This window comes from Engystomops pustulosus, chromosome 6 (genome assembly GCF_040894005.1).
Source record: "Engystomops pustulosus chromosome 6, aEngPut4.maternal, whole genome shotgun sequence".
In the NCBI taxonomy this organism is placed as follows: domain Eukaryota; kingdom Metazoa; phylum Chordata; class Amphibia; order Anura; family Leptodactylidae; genus Engystomops; species Engystomops pustulosus.
The window spans coordinates 61,490,204-61,512,300 of NC_092416.1; the positions used below are offsets into that span (position 1 = coordinate 61,490,204).

A 22,097-nucleotide genomic window follows, 5' to 3' on the forward strand; every position below is an offset into this window, starting at 1 on the left:
AGGCATTTGAGTCCATAGAAAGATGGTATAAATTAACACCACCAATGGTGTAGCTTCCCCCCTCTCTTTAATGGTCTCAGAACTGCCTAAATCTTAAACATCATAAGAGAGCCATTAGTTGCCTAGCTAGAGTATATTAATATGTAGTACCATGCCATCGGGCAATCCAATCTGCCATTACCTGGAATAAAGAATGGCTTGGTTGGATTGTCTCTGCTAGCCAAGTTTTACCAAGGCAGACTTGTTTTTCACTATCAATTAGTTACATTTGTCATTGATTCAATGACTGCAATCTATGGGGCCTGATATATCCATCAGATGAATACTCATTATACCTTGACAGGTGACATATTAGCTGTGTCCACACATCACATCCATAGTATTAAGGCATCAGGTTCATATCAATATAATATAAGCTCTAATGCATCAAACCAATTTTATTTAACACAATTGGTGTCTGAGATGAGTTTTATTTGTGATGATACAAAATGACAGCAAGAAGGAAGCAGCCGGTCCAGTGCATTTTAACAGTGAACAAGCTTTCTGCATTGGTGAAACTTCTGTCCTACATTGTATGACTATGTAGACATCTACCACCCATAACCTTGTAGCACTCACAGTAATGCAATTTCTTAACCGATTCACTTGGTTTGGTTGAAAATCTACAAAATGCTTTCTGCAATATTCATTTTATTACATGACATAAACAATGAAAACTAAACTTCTGTCCAATTACTGCCCATCATTTCATTTACGTTATCACATAGCTACAATTGTAACCAGGAACACAATAAAATCTTTGGAGATGACCTGTGTTAATGAATAAGAAGCTCCTAAATGTGATCAAAGCCACAAACATCTCTATTTGGCCCGATATAGCATTTGCAGGATACCCAATTTATCATAAGATGCTATTTACCATCCCATAAAATAGTGATGCTTAAGACTTACACGTTTCTGGATGATTAATGTTTATAGGAATGCACAATAGTTAGGTGGTCCTGGTACTTACCAACAGTGATCCATTTCTTTACCCAATTATACATGTATGTAGAACCTTTATGGATGCAAGAGGGTCACCAACTCCACTAAACTATATTCTGGGAAGTAGATGCCAAATCAGCTGCTTTAATAAAGAGTGCCAGGTTTAGTATTCCTGGCCAGGCAGTAGGCTCACTACCTCTGCCGTAGACTGGCATTGGATGTGTTAAGACTGGAGGAATAGATTCATTGCTTCCATGTGGAAATGCTAATAGGAAAATTGTAATGCCGAGCCGGGCACACGGTTCTTAATTAAATTACTCTGAAGAGGTAATCTATTTTTGATTGCTTGTGGAAACAGTAATCAGTTGCAGATCATGTCTGCTTTGTCTTTGGTGTAATATATAACCAATCAGTGCGCGTTGTGGCGCAGGATCGTGCATCAATGGAACTTGTTACAGCAGTAAATTGGATATTCCTACCCCCTTATTACCTTATTACAAGTAATGTCATTAAACTTGAGATAACTATAAATCAGTTACTTAAGGTCTCATGTGTGAAAGAAGCCAATTCCTTAAAGGAAATCTACCACCAGGATCAAAGATTGTAAACCAAGCACACACACATGGATATGTGTGCCCTCTCTTGCAGGATCCATTCTTCTTTACGCTTCATATGCTTTTGTTTTTTCAAACAGGGAATTTTACAATTATGCAAATGAGCTCCATAGCTGTTAATTCATTTGCATAATTTTAAAAGCCTTTTCTAATTAAAAACGAGGGCATAAGAAACTTAACGTATAGCGGATGCTGCAAAAGGGGGCACACTCCCACATGTAAGTGTGCTCGTTTTACAATCCTTCATCCTGGTGTTAGCTTTCCTCCAAGGAGGGTTTAATCATTAATCAAGGTGCCTGATACTGAGCAAAAGAGATGTAATAGTGATGCATATGTGTAGGTCGCTGAGCTCTGCAGTATAAGAGATTATACATAAAGCTGTGAGTGGCCCAATGGTGGATCTGATGTACAAATAGTTTTGCCATTTTGTCTTAATCTTACAAAGTTGCATGTTCAACAATTGGTCACGTTGTTCAGTTTCAGCTGAATAGAGAGGTTGTCAACTCATGCTGCAATTTTTGGGAGAATCAGCTAGTAAAAGAAAGATTAAAATAATAAATGGATTGTGAATGGAGGCAGTGGCATATGTAGAGGAGAATGGGTGCCCATAGAAAATTTTTGTTTTCACACAAGGGTCTGCTTTTTGTTTTTCCCTGCAAAACTTATCCATGAGCTTTGGAGTAAACTCCTAATCCACTTGTTCCCCTGGAAAGGCCAGTCCTGTACAGATTCACAACAACAAGATGGAAATGGAATGAGGCTAACCAAGTTTGGTCCCATTATCTAGTAGTGGGGTAATGTAATGATTAACTTTCTAATATAATTCCCATTCCAATTTACCTCCGTTGACTTACTCTTGATCACCTAGCACACTTGGGGTTTTATCCTTGGTAAAGACAAGAAAGGATAATGGGGCTTATTTACTAAAAGTCAGCGGATCGCATTACCGTTGGACTTCCCGACGTTTTTGGGGATTGCACGGCTGGGACAGTTATTTAGGAGGGGATTCTGTCACACACAATCGGATTTTGGCACAATCACGCTGGTTTTTAATGCGACAGAAAACGGGGGACGTGCCATCGGACGTGCGTGCGGGATTTAACTTTAAAATTGTGTCTCAAGACGATGCACTTACATGCACCGGGAAGAAGAAGGTGAACTTCGGTGGACCTGAGTGGGGAAGGAACAGATGCAGGGTACCGGGCACACAATCTTAGTGAAAGTAAATGTGCCCTAATGTATTACATTTTTTTTCTTTTGTGCTTCTTTTTCTGACTTTTTGGGCACATTGGTGGATTTTCAGGTGTTTTGTAACTTTCTCATCCGCCCAGCAAATTTCTGGCACCTGATATATCTTTGGAATACGGATGTTGATGTTTTTTTATAAAGGTGCAAATATTCTAACACTGGCTGCAAAATATATCATGCTGAATTCTAAAGAATGATGAAGGTACCTAGAGAATTACGGATGGGGAACAAAAATGGTAAGGTACATATGTGAGAACTCAGCAATATTTACAGGTTCTTTAATTCTAGTTTCACATACTGATTTTGCCTTTAAGAGCAAATTGCTTTCTCTGGTGTATTCCCTGCTCACTTTCCTAGAATGACTACATGAACAGATGGAGTTTATAGAAGTCGGTGTCTGGTATCCCCACCTGCCCAATGTATACTCTGCAAACTCATAACTGGGATGATTGAACTATCCGGTATAATCCTCGGCTCTGCAGCATGCTGCGCTGCCTGTTTCATGCAACCTAAGCCGGCAGAGTCTAGACGGGGTTGTTTAGCCTGTAATATGAAATGGTAGAGGGACTGATTAAAGGCGCATTTGTTTCAGAGCTAAGTGCTTCATCAGAAACACAGAAATATCGGTGGCACGTCCAGGGAAATTCAATCTGCTTGTAGCGAGTGCAGTAAACTGAAATATTAGGACGGTGGTGATGAGCGGTGTTCAGACGGGCACTTTGGAGCGGATCGCGTTACCCGTTTAATGTCTGCCTACTTGTTTATTGCACGAAAAAAAACTCAAATAGACTTAATAGCAGCTGTATTGCTTGCAAGCAGAAAGAACATTATAGGCTTTTAGTGGTATGTTCCATCTAAGAAATGGTAATTCTCAGCTCGCCAATGTGATAAAAGAAGCCAGAAAACGCATTTGGGGATGTGTGTAAACAATGGATTTATCTCTGGCAGCAGATAACTATTAAGGGAACATTACACTCAATATTTCACCAGGATACATATACTCTTCTGTTTTTCTGTGCACTTCTGTTTCTTTAAAGGTTAAACAGTGTAAATATTCTTGGTAATTTGACCTCTAGGTGGCAATACAGTATTGCTGAAATATTGAAAATACCTCTGCTCCAACAGTACAGAACACAGAGGCTTCATGCATTATAAATATAGTATTTCAAAAAATGTAAAGGAATCTAACATCAAAACCAAGCATGATAAACCAGGGACATTTACTCATAGATCCAGGCACTCTGACTGTGTTCATCTTCGTATATATGTTATCCATTCCCTTCTTCCTTCTAAAATAAATTGCAAGAAGCACTTCCCCCTCCCACTGTGTGAGTTTACAGCAGGCAGAGGGAGGGGCGAAGTGCTGAGGGGTCATGCTGAGAGGGTCGTGAGACAGTGTAACAGCCTGTGACTCTACAGCACAGGAGGGCTCAGCGATCCCACCAGAGCCCTTGGTTACCATCCAACTGCAAATCTTAATGACTATTATAAGATTCTTTACGGTTTTTGATATTACTTCTCTGAAGATTATATAGGAAGAGAGTAAAGTAAATGGGCTGGAATATAATATGTTCTATAGAAATGTATACTTTTTTTGTTAGCACAATTTTTCAACGTTGATTTTGAAGGAAGGAGGCCATGGATAACAAATATAAAAAGGTTACAGTGTCACAGTGTCTGGATCTATGAATAAGTGTCCCTAGTTTATCTTGCTTGATTTCCTTTAAATGTTTTTTATTTACAATCTATGAAGCCTCAGCGTTCTGTATTGTCCCAAAGATAGAGCCCCTATACTGTCGACACCAGTTCCATTGAAAGAAGGGGAGAAATCTGGTTTATCATTGTAACTTCCCTTCAGGGTGCCCTGAACAGCAAGAATTGTGGGGCCCAGAACATAATCTCCAATCCTGCCTTCACCAAACCTCACTCCTGCAGCTCCATGGAGCCAAGGATGCATTGCTTTAAAATAGCACTAAGTGTGGCACGTCCTGGGCTTCCTGGGACTGCCCCAAGTCCTGTCTTTTGAATTTAGTCAGAGAGCCCCACTGGCCATCGGCTGTCCACCACTGCTCTCTAGTATGCTGCCAAAATGTCAAATCTTATGTTGCTGCAGTATAACCTCTTATTATATTATTACAGGATTAAATGGAGTTTTCATTTTTTTGATACACTTTAAATACCTATGGAATGCATTTTCTATTGCTGTAGGTATACTATGTATACCCACATCTCTCTATATTTGCACATTTGTATGGAGATTCCCCTTCAGAACTTCAGTCCACAAACCTTTGTAGACCGTAATGTATATACAGTCTACATACAGGATGGGAAAGTTTACATGGTATTACATATTATTTATTCTCACCCCCATAGCCTTAGGTGGTAAAGAGAAAACCATTGTTTCTGACCGCTAGAGAATTAGACTGCAGCACTATTATATATCGGACATATTAAAATATATTTATCTTTGTATAAAAAATTATTTTATGCTATGTTTTATAGGCTACTACTCTGAAAAAACAGGCAAAATGCATCTTCAAGAGGTTGTTCATCTGGTGGGTTACAGGCATGGCACAGTTAACAGACAGCACCCGGTGTCTGAGCTATTATCACAGTGTCAGTGGTTATAACCTGACATGTGCACGTCTTCACATACTGTCAAAGTAGTGTCAGGAACAAATGTTTAATCAATATGGTGCCTTCAGAAGTTGTTTGCTACTTAAACATAATATATTCAGGCAGCTCCAGGGCTGGTAGCAGGCTGTGAACTACATATGTTACAAGGACCCTATTGCTCCTACTGTCCCTTTAAGAGTTATTACACCCAAATGCAGGGATTTTGCAGGTTTATTTGAATCCACAATAGTGATCTGTACAGTAAACCCTGATATTTCCACCTGCCAACACAGCCACCTGCCCTATGAATTATCTCTGTAGTGTTAGAAGTAATCTTCACGGCTGGTGACTACGTAAATTAGAGCCACAGAGATGAGAAACTGTGACTTTCTGTTCTTTTCTTTGGATTCATTTTTTAATTGCTTTGTCTGCCAAGAAAGACTAATGGGAAACTTTTTTTCAAGATTTGGGATGGATAGTTAGATAGCTGTAACTGAGATAGATGATATTATATCAATAAGATGAAAGATAGAAATAAAGGGTTTTTTTCTCAGGGCTTCTGTGCCTAGAAACTGGCATAGTAGCCCTGAAATAATCGCAAAACCCAACCTGCCACCTAGCGGGGAGTGGGTCTACTTGGGCATAGGAATGTGAAAAGTCACCAGCTGCACTTATGTCTACGCCAATCAAGAGGCCAGAGCTATCATACGGCTATTATACGCCAGATATAGATAATATATAGATGATATTAGATGGATAAGATGATGCATACAATCAAAGAAGTGAGAGCGAGATAATGATATGATATAGATAACTAGATGGTGGATAATAAATAGGTATGATATGATATAAATGGCTCGATAGATAGAAAGATAATAGATGACATTCAATGAATAACAGGGGTGTAACTTGAGGGGGTGCAGAGGGTGCGGTTGAAACCGGGCCCAAGAGGCTTAGGGGGCCCTTATGGTGTCACTTTCCCATAGAAGAAGACTAGAACTATAAACCATACATTATAGTCTGGGGCCTGGCACAGACCTTGCACTGGAGCCCTTCAACTTCAGGTTACACCACTAATGGATAATATTGTAGATAAATAGATAATAAAAGATATGATATGATACAGATAGATGGCCAGATAGATGATATGCAATAGATATTATGGTAGACAGAAACACAGAAGTGAGAGATAGAAATATATTATATAGATAAACATAGATCAATAGAATATATAGTTAGGTATGATATTATAGTAAGTGATAACTATTGTAGAAATATATATATATGGTAAGTAGATAGTATAGATGGATAAGATGAAAGATAGAAACATACATAGAATATGAATAGATAGATAAAATGAGATGAATAAGATGGAAGATAAATAGATAATAGAGTTATTCTAAGATGTGCAATTATTCTGGTTTTAAGGCAACTTTGTGGAAAATGTAAGTGGTCATAATTGATCTGGGTGCGGAATTATACATAATTACTTTTCATTGCTGATTTACCTTGAACATTTCCCCTAATAGCTCCTGAATAACCTCAGTCATTGTTACTAATTTCTTTTCAGAAGTCAGAATTTGCCATTATTTTATTTCCGTCAGAGAATCCATTATGTGACGCAGCAGCAAAACACAACGTAATGGAGGTCTCAAAACAAACCTGCTAATTAAAGCCTTTCTCACTGGGTGTCCATTCTCTGCTGCCTGTAGGGGGCGCTAAGGGAGCCAGAAGAACAGAGAGATGCCCATGCTGGGCATATGATGAACACAGGGACCTTCCGCAGTTCCACCCCATCCAACCTGTCAGTCAAACCCTGGAAAGCTGAGCTGCCAGCCAAGAATTAGGAACACAACACAAATTACCAAACACGGGTCACTGTGCCATGCTGAGGGCTGCGCTGCGGTTCATAAAGAACAGGGGAAGTGCAGGAATTCAATAATTTAAAAAAGCCATTTGTAACATGACCGGGGTCTGACCTTCAATTAACATTGTCTTTTGAAGCTTCAATTATTTCTGACTGCTGTGAAATCCTTAATAAACTATGAGGGGGTGAGGGGAGGCGATGTCCTTAAGCTGCTTGGTTGTCACTCATATAGAAACTTTTATCAATAATTCTCACAGTAGAGGGGAGATAACAAAATATCAGAAAAATATGAATCTATCTGCTGTAAAGGTGTAAAAACTAGTTTTTGTCCTTTCCTGGTAAATCTGGGCAGAATCCAATATGGCTGCCAGGGCTGGATTTACCACAGGGAAGCTACTCCAAAACATATCATGTGATTATGTTATTTACCTCAAACTGAAGAAGCCCACAACAGCAGAGGAGGCATCAAAACATACGGTTTTGAAAGGCATCTATAACAGACTTTTTAGAGGGCAACTCCTGTATTATTACAGAGAGATCTGAGGCGCCATACAGTCATTTCTGTAAGGCTTTCTAAGGGAATCTGTGGCAAGCATTGTGAGATCATTGATGGAAGATACTCTAGAGGACATGTGTAGAAAGCACCTCAGGTATAACTTGAGTGGTTGTGGTCATACCCAGGTCTTAGATTCACACTGCCGTTGCCTGGCGTACCATAGCACGGCGGGCACACGGCAGCGCGTGAGGAGAGGGGGAGAAGGTGAGCGCTGCTCACCCCCACCACTCTCCATAGGGATGTATGGTGCATGGTGCTGTAATACGAGAAAATATAGGACATGTCCTATCTTTTCCCAGGGTACAGAGCGGTACGGTGCCGCACGTGTACTGCACCGTTTCACTCCCGTAGGGCGCCGTGAACCCATTGCCGTCTATGGGGGACATATATCGGTCATATATACGTCACCCGTATATACGTCCCCCATGCGGCAGTGTGAATGTAGGCTTAGGGGGTTGAGGAAGCATCTTTTTCTTATGGGGAGACCAGTCCTATAAATGATTGATAAACTACTTTTGCTTTTCCCTCTAGGGGAAGACATTTTTGGAAAATATTTATAGGGGCATCTGTTAAGACATCGTGATTGCAAATGTGACAAGAGCTCAGTTGAGCATCTATGACGAACTTCTGCAGTGGGCTTCTGTGGTGAGATTAAGGGCAGGTACACTAGCAGAATTTGGGGAAATTGATTAAGATTTACTAAGAAGTTCCAACCTCTTTGTAAATCTGGTGTACTCATGCACCTGAATAGAATCTATGTAAGGTCCTACCTGGCAGAGATTTTAGCTATAACTTCTGCTGGTATTCTGGCGCAGGCTATAGTAAATTCAGCGGGTCAGCCTATGAGTGCCATGTCCACTTTTCAAAAAGGTGGCATGAGGCGTGAAAAATCCTTAAGAAGTAGCAATTGCCAGTGCTCCACAAATTCTGACTTTTATATGCTTGCATACCAGAAAACTGGCGCTATAAATCTGCCACATCAAGGGAAATTGTAATATATCACATTTTTATCTTAATTTGATATGCCCCACCATCATTACTTTACCAGGGAAGCATTGTTGATTGTACCAGAGCTACATTTTAAGAAGGCCAAGGGGGCTAGAAGATACCGCTCTTCAATTTCCTCTTTTCTTTCCTTTCACCTTATCTCTCATATTATTAACACACAGAAGAAATTTTAAGAATGGTGGAAGGTTTGAGAGGAAATTACAAAATTATCAGCAAAACAGACAATATCATTCCTGCCGGAAATACAGATCAAACAAGCACGGCTTCGGAACAGAAATGTTATTTGGTTATTTTATGAAAAAAGATGGAGAACTTGTTTAAAATTTAAAGATTCTGGTTACAAACTCATAATGGTTTTACAATCTGTGTTTGTACATATCTCCGCTGCATCCGTCACCAAATACCGAGGCAATAAAAAGATAGATAGACACAGTAGTGGATTATGATATAGGTGGTTTGGGTGGCAGCCCAAATTTTATCATGAGACCCATATACCTATATATAATGACCTTCACCCAAGAAATCCTTGTACATCTGTTCCTGCTCTCAATACACATGTACACAAGACTCATTTCAGGACCTTTAAAGTACCTGTGAAGGTCCTAAAACTTTACATTGCAAGCAGGCAGAAGGGACGCATCCTCCATTACCTATAAAGCTTAATTCTAGTACCATATGTAGGAAGTGACTTCCAGACTTGTAGGAGCAAATAATATTTATATAACCCAGGGCTCATGGTAGTCTTAATGCGCCCCTGGATAGATATGTCCTCCTTCAGGTCCTCCTCAAATACATTCAAAGAAATGCCAGAACACTGAGAGTTGGGATGTAAAAAGGTTAACTTTTATTCCATCATCTTGATAGCAACGTTTTGGCTCTTTTATACAAGCTTGAAGTAGGCTCCCAAAACAGAGCTGAAACCTTGGTATCAAGATGATGGAATAAAAGTTCACCTATTTATCACAACTCTTGGTGTTCTGCCATTTCTTTGAATCTAGATAGATAGATAGATAGATAGATAGATAGATAGATAGAGCAGATGCCTGTCAGTGGTGTGGTTATGACCAGCTGCCCTCCGTAGATAAAAGCTTGGCCGACTATTAAAGTTTTCACAGGACATATGTGTCTGGTAATGGATATGTCTTGTGCCCTCTGAAATGGAATGTAAAATCAAATAGTTTTTTACACTTCAGTGTTTTATTTTTACACCAGTCACAAAGCCCTGAGCTGGAAAAACTGCTGAACGCTCCTTCCATGATGAGGTGCCATGTATGGACCAGATCCCAAACCAAAACTCTTTATTCTAGTCATATCATACAAATAAACTTGTAGTGAAAAGTGGGGAAGCCGGTTGCAGAGGATATGTAGAAGCGCATGCCAAAATAAGTCTGCAAGTGTCACCTCATTGATCAGACAGAGGGATGGTCGCTTGTAGTGCGTATCCCTATCTATAAAAGTAAAGTACAATTATGAGGTTAATATAAGGTTCGCTAGATTGTGAGCTCCACTGGCTACTGATATGAGTAGATACATCTGTGTACAGCTCTGCAGAATATGCGAGCAGTAAGAAGTCTCTAGGGGCAATCACCATAGAAGTCTCAGTAGACAGCATCAGGTAAGATGTATAGATTATTAACCTCCGCAGTATCCATGTGACTGACTTCCCAGCACCTGGCAGCTTACGGGCGCCCGGTGTGGTACAGCCATTGTTGTGAGGAAAAGGGGCCGTGCTGGTGATGTCAGTCAGATGTCAGTCTCTGCAGCGGACGTGCTGTGCATGATAATTCAGCTAGAGGAGGAGGTGACATCATCTCCACTGCACCAGACTGCAGTATCAACACAACAAAGACGCTCACAGAAATACAACTGGATGTTTGCACTGAGCATCGCTTTATGGCCGCTCAGCCATCAATCTCTCAGATGGAGAGACTGAGAGGCAGCTAATGGGCCAATATCTGCATGTAGACACTCGACATTAGCGAGCTAGTCTGCCTTTCTCACACTTAGTGGCTATCATTTATTTGGAGGATTTTTCATTAAATGTTTTTTGGATGCAATATTTTCCTCTTGAAAAATGCCATATTAAGGCATCTTGTAAGTTTTAATTACAGTCATGTTTTTCAATATTCTTTACTTTATTACAGCAATTTTATAACTATTTGGGTCAGATGTATATTTTACAATATTAGCGAAAGGAATTATATCAATTGTCCAAGTAAAGCTCTACTGAGAAGTTTAAAGAACTTGGTCAGAAAACTGATTTGTCCTCCCCTGGGAATTTGCCCACCACTTGCGTGGGACCCTTGCTGGTCTTTGTTTATCCTGCAGTTATGATGTGCTGTACTGTACATACGCATGTGGCCACGTAGCCAATCACATGCCTCAACAGTGATTGGGGCACCTTTATGAAGCTGTCTTTAAATTTTTGTAAAAACTGTCTTTGTTGCCCATAGCGACCAATCACAGTACAGCTTTCATTTTTTTATGAGCATAATACAAAGACAGTTTTTCTTTTAGATGGCTTCATAAATCTGCCCCATTGGCTGCTGCGGTCACATGCACATGTACAGCATCTCATGACTGCATGGGAGAAAACAGAGACCGGCAGGGAGCACTGGAGCAACGGCCCTAGAATGGCAGGGGATCTATCAGATGAGTATAACTTATTTTTTTCTTTGATCCCATTCTCTGTCTTTGATACATTTTTGTGTAATCCTGAACAATTCCTTCAAGTGTAGGGCCAGCCATGTGCAATGAATCTTCTCACAAATCTGTTTGGTATGAAGGAAAAAATCCAAAGTAGAAATCCACACCTTCTTTGCAGAATTGACTGGTTCTTACTATTGTATTGAAATTTCCATCATACCATGGACAATTCAATTACTTTACTAATAACCCATATAATGAAGACCCATTTGCAGGGTTTGATACAATAAAATAAGCTATAGTATATACTACCATTGTCGGACGGCCCCACCATAATGCCAGAGGATCTTCTGGTGGACCCAGGCTCTAATCCAATACTTAACACCAGATGCATCCAGGTCAACATCTGCAGAGAGTTTGTATGTTCTCTCCATGTTTGCGTGGGTTTCCTCCCGGTCTTCCGATTTCCTTGCTCAATCCCAAACATACTGGTGATTATATTGTGAGTCCATTCTGACAGGGACTGATTCTTCAAGCTCTGTGTAGCGCTGTGTAATCTGTGTACACTATATAAATAAAGGAATTATTATAGATGTCCATCAGAAGACAACACAATTTGGAGACTACTAGGATCTATTTCCTGGGGGTTGATGGAGGGTAGGGGGATTTTATCTGGTGGGTCCAAAGAACCCCAGCAGTCTGCTACTGCAAATTAGGAATGACACACTACCCAGGGGCGTAACTTGAGGGGGTGCAGAGGGTGCGGTCACAACCGGCCCATGAGGTTTAGGGGCCCATAAGATGTCAATTTCCCATATGAGAAGACTAGTACTATAAACCATACATTATAGTCAGGGGCCTTGCACAGACTTTGCACTGGGGCCCATCAGCTTCAAGTTACACCACTGACACTACCTGTTATATACCAGCTGCTGCAAAACTCCAGTCACAGACTGTAATTTTTCATTTCTAATTGGGTGACATGAAAAGTAACATGGTCCCCCACCCACACTTTATAAATGCATATTTGTATAGAACATACTGTACTGTTCTGTATTCTGGTAACATATAATTTCTTCCAAAATGAATATCTGTCCTTAGTTTACACAGTGCTAATGCTATCTTTCTTCAGACATCTTTTATGATTTCATATGGATAAAATTTGCGGGGTGAAAACTTCATTTGTTTTCACCTGTTACATCAAGAGCTGGTTAAAGTAACATAAGAATTGTATATTCCTTTACTATCTCTAGATAACCAGTTTAGAATGTCAATTCTGGAACGCCTGGAGCAGATGGAGCGGAGAATGGCTGAGATGACGGGTTCCCAACAGCACAAGCAAAGTGTGGGGGGAGGCAACGGTGGAGGAGCTAACAGTGGGGGGAGCCAAGCACAGGTAAACTATATAAAAAGTATCTTAATGAAACAAGAATTTTGTTTTCTCTGTTATCATTATGGACTTTATGTGCTCAAAATGGTAAAATTTACTATTAATGCTGCTCCCTAAATGTAAAAAATATAACTGCTATTATACTGCCCCCTATATAATGGAAAAATCTACTATAATATTATTGCTCCTAGTCTTAAAGAACTGAAATACAATGTACAGGAATAACATTAATAGTGCCTCAGAATATTACTAGTATAATATTGTTGCATCAACTGCTGCTCCTCTTATAGGAAATAGAAATGTAACTAATATACCATAAAAGTTACCATGTGTACTAGTATGGAGCCTTTAAAATACTGATAAATGTACATAGTTATATGTTAACTATAATACTGACCACTATGGATACTATATTACTATGCCTATATAGAAGAATATACAATGATTTTGTACCCTGTACAACAATATAGCTAACTACTTTAATATTGGCACTTACTGTATGCAGAATTAAATCTACAACTATAAAACGCTCCATAATAATATAATACTGCCCCTTTGTATGACAAAATAATTAACAAAATGCTCTTCCCTCTGTAAAAGAAAATAACTGTTTTTATACTGCTTTCAGTGTGCAGTAATGGAACTTGTAATTCTACTGGTACATAAGAGAGTATAACTGCTATAATACTGCCCCCTATGTACAACAATATAACTACTATAATACTGCTGTCTATGTACAAGAATATAACTACTATAATACTTCCCCCAATGTACAAGAATATAACTACAACAATACTGCCCCCTATGTACAAGAATATAACTACTATAATACTGCATCCTATGTACAAGAATATAACTACTGTAATACTGCCCCCTATGTACAAGAATATAACTACTGTAATACTGCCTCCTATGTACAAGAATATAACTACTATAATACTGCCTCCTATGTACAAGAATATAACTACTATAATACTGCCTCCTATGTACAAGAATATAACTACTATAATACTGCCTCCTATGTACAAGAATATAACTACTATAATACTGCCCCCTATTCACAAGAATATAACTACTATAATACTGCCCCCTATGTACAAGAATATAACTACTATAATACTGCCCTCTATGTACAAGAATATAACTACTATAATACTGCCTCCTATGTACAAGAATATAACTACTATAATACTGCCCCCTATTCACAAGAATATAACTACTATAATACTGCCCCCTATGTACAAGAATATAACTACTATAATACTGCCCTCTATGTACAAGAATATAACTACTATAATACTGCTCCTATGTACAAGAATATAACTACTATAATACTACCCCCTATGTACAAGAATATAACTACTATAATACTGCTCCTATGTACAAGAATATAACTACTATACTACTTCCCCCTATGTACAAGAATATAACTACTATAATACTGCCTCCTATGTACAAGAATATAACTACTATAATACTGCCTCCTATGTACAAGAATATAACTACTATAATACTGCCCCCTATTCACAAGAATATAACTACTATAATACTGCCCCCTATGTACAAGAATATAACTACTATAATACTGCCCTCTATGTACAAGAATATAACTACTATAATACTGCCTCCTATGTACAAGAATATAACTACTATAATACTGCCCCCTATGTACAAGAATATAACTACTATAATACTGCCCCCTATGTACAAGAATATAACTACTATAATACTGCCCTCTATGTACAAGAATATAACTACTATAATACTGCTCCTATGTACAAGAATATAACTACTATAATACTACCCCCTATGTACAAGAATATAACTACTATAATACTGCTCCTATGTACAAGAATATAACTACTATACTACTTCCCCCTATGTACAAGAATATAACTACTATAATACTGCCTCCTATGTACAAGAATATCCCCTTTAATTGTATAAATTCTCCACCAAAGTCATGTGAAAATGTGCAGAGAAGAGTCATAGTTTGAGATGAATCCAGTTTAGAGGCTGCAGGGTAGAGCACACATAATAACATGCTTATGGTGTCATACTAAAGATAATCCCATAATTCAGATTACATCAGGCTTGTGGTTCTGTGATTTACAGAACTGGAAAAACAGGCAGTTGGATAGTTAGAAATGTTAGTTGCATATAAAGATACAGTTCACACCTACCGTATTTCAGTCTGTATCTCTAGTTCTGTAGATCATAGGTCTACTGAGAGGATCTGAAAGATAAGATACTTATCTTTCATATGACATATGAATATTAGCTAAAGAACCAAAAAATAGGGTTATTGTAGTGACACTCCCTCTGCAGCCTCTAATCTTGACTCATCACCAGCAAATAAGACTCTGCTCATTTTCACATGACTTTGGAGGAGATTTTTATAGATAAATGAGATTTTACATAGTAGAGGACATTCTAGAAAGGACATTTGGAGCCTACAGGAGTGATTAGAGTTTAAAGAAGAATATATAGCTACAATAACGCTATAATTCTATATAAGAAATATAATCCATTTGTTGTGTATTTGCTCCCAGTGTGCTGCTGGACCTGGTACCATAGGAAATTGTTTTGAGAGTCGGGTGGTGGTTGTTTGTGAGAAGATGATGGGTCGGGCCTGTTGGGCAAAATCCAAGCACCTGATCCATTCCAAAACATTCAGAGGAATGACCCTGCTTCACCTTGCTGCTGCACAGGGATATGCCACTCTCATCCAGACCCTTATCAAGTGGAGGTAATAAGATGAGCCAAGACTCCTGCTCTGTTTATGGGAATGTACTGTACTGTAATATGCTGATTTACTTTTATACACTCACTTTAGTTGAATTACACTAGACACAACTGGGATGAACTAATATTTCAAGATCTGTCAATTGTACCCTTTTAACATGCTCTTTAGTGCAAGTGCTGCCACCTAGAGGTGTAATATTAAGGCACTAATTACTTGCATACTGCAAAATCAGTAACTTGTGTAAATGTTAGGTTTTGAGGCTTTACAAAAAACATCCCATTTCCTTAGGGCTATCACATCTGTATCTCTAGCTCAGATAATATAGACTGTAAAAAAGGTCCGGATTAAATATCAGATTGATGGAGGTACAACACTCAGCAGCCCTGCAGGTCACAAGTTCTCAGCAGCTCATATACAGGAAATATAAAGGGAAACAAACAGCTCCATTGTCAGTGTAGTGGCTGAATCGAGTCAGTACAGCTCAGCTGCCATTTATATGAATGGAAGCTGATCTGCAGTAACCTAGTCTGACCACTACAATATGAACAGAGCTGTCTGCTTCCCGTTCCATTATCTGCTTATCAGCTGCTAAGAATAAATGATCTGTGTAGGTGCTGAGTGTTGAATCTCAATCAATTTGATATTTAGGACCTTTTCTGCGTACAGATTATAGTATATAAAAATTTGTAGCCCAGAAAACCCTTTAACTACTCAATAGTGGGAGGCACTTAACTTAAGCTCTGCCATTGGCTAATCCAGATCTGAATAAAAAGCAGCTGTATAGACTTAGGTTCGAGGACAAGGTTGAAATGTTAATAATAGGTCGTATGGACTTACATGAACACGGGTAACTTACAGAAAACTTCCACTGTCTTTTAGAAGATGACCCTCAATATTGTGCTTGGTATAAGTGCTTGGCATGTTTGATTATATTAGTAGCATCCTTTCAATAGTTTCATCAATAACATGTCACTCTCCATGTCTCTCTACAGGACAAAGCACGCTGACAGCATTGATCTGGAACTAGAGGTCGATCCATTAAATGTTGATCATTTCTCCTGTACTCCTCTGGTAAGGACACACTCCCTGCGATATATGCTTCATTGACACTTGCCGTACTTCACAATAAGGACTCGTGTATGTTCACATGTGTAATAAAAGCTCAATAAGAAGCTCCTGCAGAAGATACTGCTTATTCATCACGATTAATAAGTCTTGTAGAACTGAGGTTCTAGAAGGTTCTTTACCGAACAATAACAAACATATGTTGGTGTACATATGTTGTAAAAATTAATAAAGCTTTTTCAAAAAAACAAACAAGCAACCCAACAAAAGCCTTACAGACCCCATTATAGTCAATAGGGATTTTTGGGCATTGTTGGTGCCTGTTTACTAACATTAAATTTGTTCTTTTGTGAAATATTTAAAGCAGAAGTAAACTTTTAACTAAATAGCATAAATCAGTCATGCACATGAGTATAGTAAAGTTTGTAATATACTTTATTATTGGAATCTGTTCCTGAGCCCTTCCTTTTCCTCTGTCTTTCTTCTTTATTTAAGCGATTTGTGTAAATCATCTTTCTGTCCTGTCCTCCAGTGATAGCTCGGAGATGAAGGGACCTGATAAAGTGTCTAATAACTTAAGGGAAATCTGCCACATGGATTATTCACACCTCCTCTCTCCCCAGCCAGAGAGCCCAATAGAGGCATGAATAATTAGCAGATGATAGAGCTAGAAGGAGCTTCTGTGACACAGCCAGGAGGTCCTGAGACTCATTTGCATATTGTTTAAAGACAATTTTATATGTTATTAGAAGCAAAAAAAAGAATGGATCCTGCTTTAGGAGGAACGTGCCAGCATGTATGTAGAAGCATTTCATCATTACAAACAGTCCCTGGATATTCTAATCTCCTTGGAGAGATGAAAAATCAAGGGAAATATTCTCTAGCTATGGAAAGAATTAATTATTAGCCTCTTTCCTTAACTCTATGAGCTGCTCACTACAGGAGAAAAAGGGAGCAAAATAATGGCACAGAGAAGCTGCTTTACTTGAAGTACATTACAATTTTGTCGATTTTCACCTACTTAATTTATTGACTAAACCTTTGAAGTCAATAAAGTAGAGAAAGAGTATCAAAAGAACACTACAAATGGAAATGGGATTTAAAAGATCCATAAACTTGAATAAACCCCTACATTGAATGTACAGTTATTCTTATACAATACTGTGCTTGTTTCTTTCCCAGATGTGGGCCTGTGCACTGGGCCATACCGAAGCTGCTGTAGTGCTGTATAAATGGGACCGACGAGCGATTTCTATCCCTGACTCTCTTGGCAGACTGCCTCTGTCCATTGCACGTTCCCGAGGACATGTGAAGCTTGCAGAGTGTCTAGAACAGCTACAAAGGGAAGAACATTCCCAGCTGGGGCAAAATGCTCGGTTACAATGCTCCCCGGGTACTGAGGCGAGTGCAGATAGCTGGTTAAACCAGTGGCAGAATGAGGCCCTTAACCCACAGGAGACCCAGAAGAGTGTCACAATTATTTCGAATGCCAATGCAGGTAAGAAAAGAAAAAGGCAGCTTGAGAAAGCAAAAAAAAAATGTGTCTGAAGCACCTCAGACACAACGATCAGCTGGAAATTTTACTTGGCCTTACATTTCCACTACTGTAGCCTCTGCAGGTGGAATGTAGTATTACATGCCATGTAAGGTTATTCAGCTCTGGAATATTGCCACTCTGGGTCATAGATGGGATGTAATGAACATATGATCACATACCATAGTGAGGGAGTTAAACACAGCAGTAAACAAAGCAAAGCAGTGGGACCACAGAAAAGTGCGATTGGGAGTGGAATTTCCATGGATAATGCAGGCATAACGATTTTACACCCAGAAGGCAAATGTTATATAGTTGTCAAGTTTAGTAGTGTTACCATACCAAACCCACAGAACAGTATCAGTATAATTTCCACAACCACTTCACCGCATCAAAACATCATCCTTGTGGGAAGTAGTGAAATATAATGGAAAATATAAAGCTGCTTTCTTGGAAAGAAAAATGGGGAGTTAGAAAGTCTGCTCAATTACCACAGACAATTTAATCCATCTTTCCAACAATATATGACCCTACTGGTATATAAATTAAATGTTGTAAAGGTTAGGGAGATAGATACATTTCATGTTTTTTTTTCCTTTTTACAGAATTGCGAAGACCCAGATCAGAGCCTTCCAGTTACTACAGTAATGAAAACCCTAAAGATTACCCAGCTGCTAAAAAACACAAGTTAAACCCTGAGTATTTTCAGGTTAGGCAGGAGAAGGTCATTGCTACAGCTCAAAGTCTGGAGCAGTCAACCATGAGGAAGCAAAGTTCCAACTCCAAGCAACCACTATCCGAATCTACCCATGGGGAGGAAATGCGTCACTATGCCAGGGAGCTTCCTCAACGCACTCCAGATACCTCGGGATACAGAGCTACATCAGGAATGAAATGGAACCAGAAGGAACTCTACCTAGGGCAGGTTACTGGAACATCAAAAGCTGCAGGACTAGGGAAGGATATTGTGGGGCATAGACTGCGCCAGAGGGAACAGATGAGCGTCTTAATGATGTCAGAGAGGGAAATGGTGGATGCTGATTTACTGTCTTATAGAGAAAACATGGAGAATGATGACTGCTTGCAGCACATGGATGATCTCCAGGTAAAATACATGTGAAGGAAACCCATAGTCATATCTGACCCATAGAATACTCTCTTTTATCTTGAGGGAAGTCAAAATATTGTGTGCCAAAAATCCCAGTCATAGACAAACAAGTTAGCCCCCTAGTTGGGGTCACAACGAGTGGAGCCCCACAGATCATGAGAACGGGGTCTTTTGTATCCCTGGCATACCCCAAGACTGAGAGAGCAGCCGGTTATTGCATGCGCCGGTTTCTCTATTCATCTCTATGGTGCTGACAGAGATTGTAGTATTTAGTTATCTCCGTCAGCACCATAAGGTTAAAGTTACCCCTTTTCACATTCGGCTGCCCCATGTACAGGTTTGTACAATTAGCAAACAATCAAGACCATAGGCAGATTGCTCTGACTTTCTGAGCCCAATGAACAAGTATTAGAACCACATGTTGAGGACTCATTCCTCATTTTGGTTCCAAGTGCCTTCTCTACCCAGATACCCAGAAGGTAACTGTACTAGGTGGAATATGGACTATTTTTAGAAGTCATATGTTAACCAAAGTTGAGAACAAATGGGTCTGCTAAAATAGAAGAATTGACCCATGACCAAACCCTTAAAATTTACTACAAGATGGATTGGAGTTACTATGGGTATATACATTTGTGGTCTTGTCCAGCCGCACCGTGTCATTGCCCTGGATGTAGATCCCAGCAGAGGTCAAGCTCCTGGTTGTGAGTGTCAGATCAGCACTCAAAGGGAATGCTGTTAGAACTGGCAGCGGCTTCATCCATGTGGTTGTAGATTGATCATTTCAGTTCATTATCTCCTCCTGAGACAGCAGTCGGGCCTCGATGATGAATGTCCTCTATATGCCAGAATCTTCCATAGCACCACTTCAGAACTTTACAGTAAATAAATCGTTGCTGTTCACGTCAGAAGAACATTCAGAGGCTTAGCGTCATAGATGTTTCATTTTTCATGCTAAATATATCAAAAGGAATATTTTGCACTGACAGAGCAAAGGTACAAAGGCAAATACAACTTGTTCCGGGCAGATCTTTGGAGCCAGACGTTAATGGGCAATTTGACCATCTCTACATTTATAATAGAATTTATTAAAATCATCCGTCTAGTTTTCCACTAATGGAGCTCTACCATATTAAACATGTAGGTTATCCTCTTGTGAACCTGAACTAGCTGCATAAATAGCAAGTTCCTTAATTTCACTCACTATACAAGTGAGATCATTGTAGGGATCCTTGTGAAATATTTGGAAAAATTCTGTATTTTACCCCTTCCAAATTTGCACCAAGTAGACGAAAAAGGCTTTAGTTTTTCCTGATATTTTTCTTTAAATACCACTTATCCACAAGAACACACAATCCTTTGTCTGGAAGACCACTAAAGTCATCCAATGAGGGGCTCCATTCACTTCTATGGAACTGTGAAAGGCAGCTTCAGGGGTCCCAGCCATCGGATCCTAGCAATCAGACACTTATCCCCTATCCTCAAGATGTACACAAAAGTCTTTTAGGACAACCCTTTTAGATATCCACAAGGAATTATACATAATAGGCTCAATGAGACATATCAATATCAGGTTGGTCAAGTATCATAGAAACCCCAAACCAATCTCAAATACAGACCACTTGTTCAGGAAACTAAGGTAACGACAACCAGGGCATAGCTTAGGTCAAGAGCAAAATAGAGCGGAAGTGGTGCAGCCACTTGGGTTTAGCTTTAAGGGGCAGGGGAAGTGATGGGCCGTATTGATGCTTCTGACTTCTTCATAGAAGAAACACCAGAAACATCAGAGGCAAGATATTCCTTTCTTCCAGGCATGTTTCTGGGGATATAACTGGGTGGGTGGAGGTGTGAACATTATTTATACTTTATTATTCTGAGATGAATTCATTGGTATTGAATTCATATACTTTTAGTGCAGAGTGCACTGTATAAAACCCTTCAATTTGTCTGTAGAAAGATGATGTGCCCTGAGCTCTAGCTTCTAGTATTTAGTACACTGCAGTGCTGGGTATTGATTGGTTATAAAACTGGTCTGCTACTGGAGTACCAGGGCACAGCTTCCAATGATTTCATGTTCTATTCGATCTCTATATGTGATGTATCCTCATTGCCACCAGTCAGAACATACAGTAAATCACTAAGTCCCTAAATATAAACTTGATTTTGATTCTCAAGATTGCCACTTGCTTTTTAATTTAGGTGAATATGATGAATCTGGCAGAACAGATCATTGAAGCTACACCTGACCGGATCAAGCGGGAGAATTTTGTACCCATGGAATCTCCACTGGCAGAAAGGGCAGACACTGCAGCGTTTAGCACTACCATGAGCTGGCTGGCCAGTTATCTTGCTGATGTTGATCACTTACCTAGCGCTGCTCAGATACGGTAGGTTATAAGAGGAGTAGTACATTGTATTCAACCAACAATGGCATATTGACTCAACCATGTGTTATGTAGTCTAGAAGGTGCCCAGGTTATACTAGCAGACTTAGAAGCTATGTATATAAGATAATAAACCAGAAGATGACCACATTATACCAGCATGCTTCAGATTGCTTACAAGGTGATGTTTAACATACAGAAGTTGTGCATAAATAATTGTAGATAAGAAAAGGTCCAGGTTCTGCTGCTATGGTTCATATTGTTATGTACAGGAAGATTTGTATACCATCCTTGTACAATTAATTATATATTAGAAAATGGTCCGTATAAG

The 22,097-nt window shown here is 39.3% G+C and overlaps 1 protein-coding gene across 15 annotated transcripts in view; it reads left to right on the forward strand.

Annotated features, from left to right (window-relative positions):
- The window catches only part of CAMTA1 (calmodulin binding transcription activator 1), a 1,053,810-nt gene that overhangs the window by 996,485 nt on the left and 35,228 nt on the right, over nt 1–22,097 (forward strand). For 9 of the 15 annotated variants that reach the window (XM_072156284.1, XM_072156283.1, XM_072156282.1 and 6 more), the window contains 7 exons: nt 11,411–11,545; nt 12,784–12,935; nt 15,482–15,678; nt 16,668–16,746; nt 17,923–18,238; nt 18,880–19,379; nt 21,582–21,769. In XM_072156284.1, coding sequence (XP_072012385.1) covers nt 11,411–11,545; nt 12,784–12,935; nt 15,482–15,678; nt 16,668–16,746; nt 17,923–18,238; nt 18,880–19,379; nt 21,582–21,769 — 1,567 coding nt within the window. The remainder of the gene's footprint in view (nt 1–11,410; nt 11,546–12,783; nt 12,936–15,481; nt 15,679–16,667; nt 16,747–17,922; nt 18,239–18,879; nt 19,380–21,581; nt 21,770–22,097) is intronic. The other 6 variants (XM_072156288.1, XM_072156286.1, XM_072156295.1 and 3 more) reach the window with 1 other exon arrangement.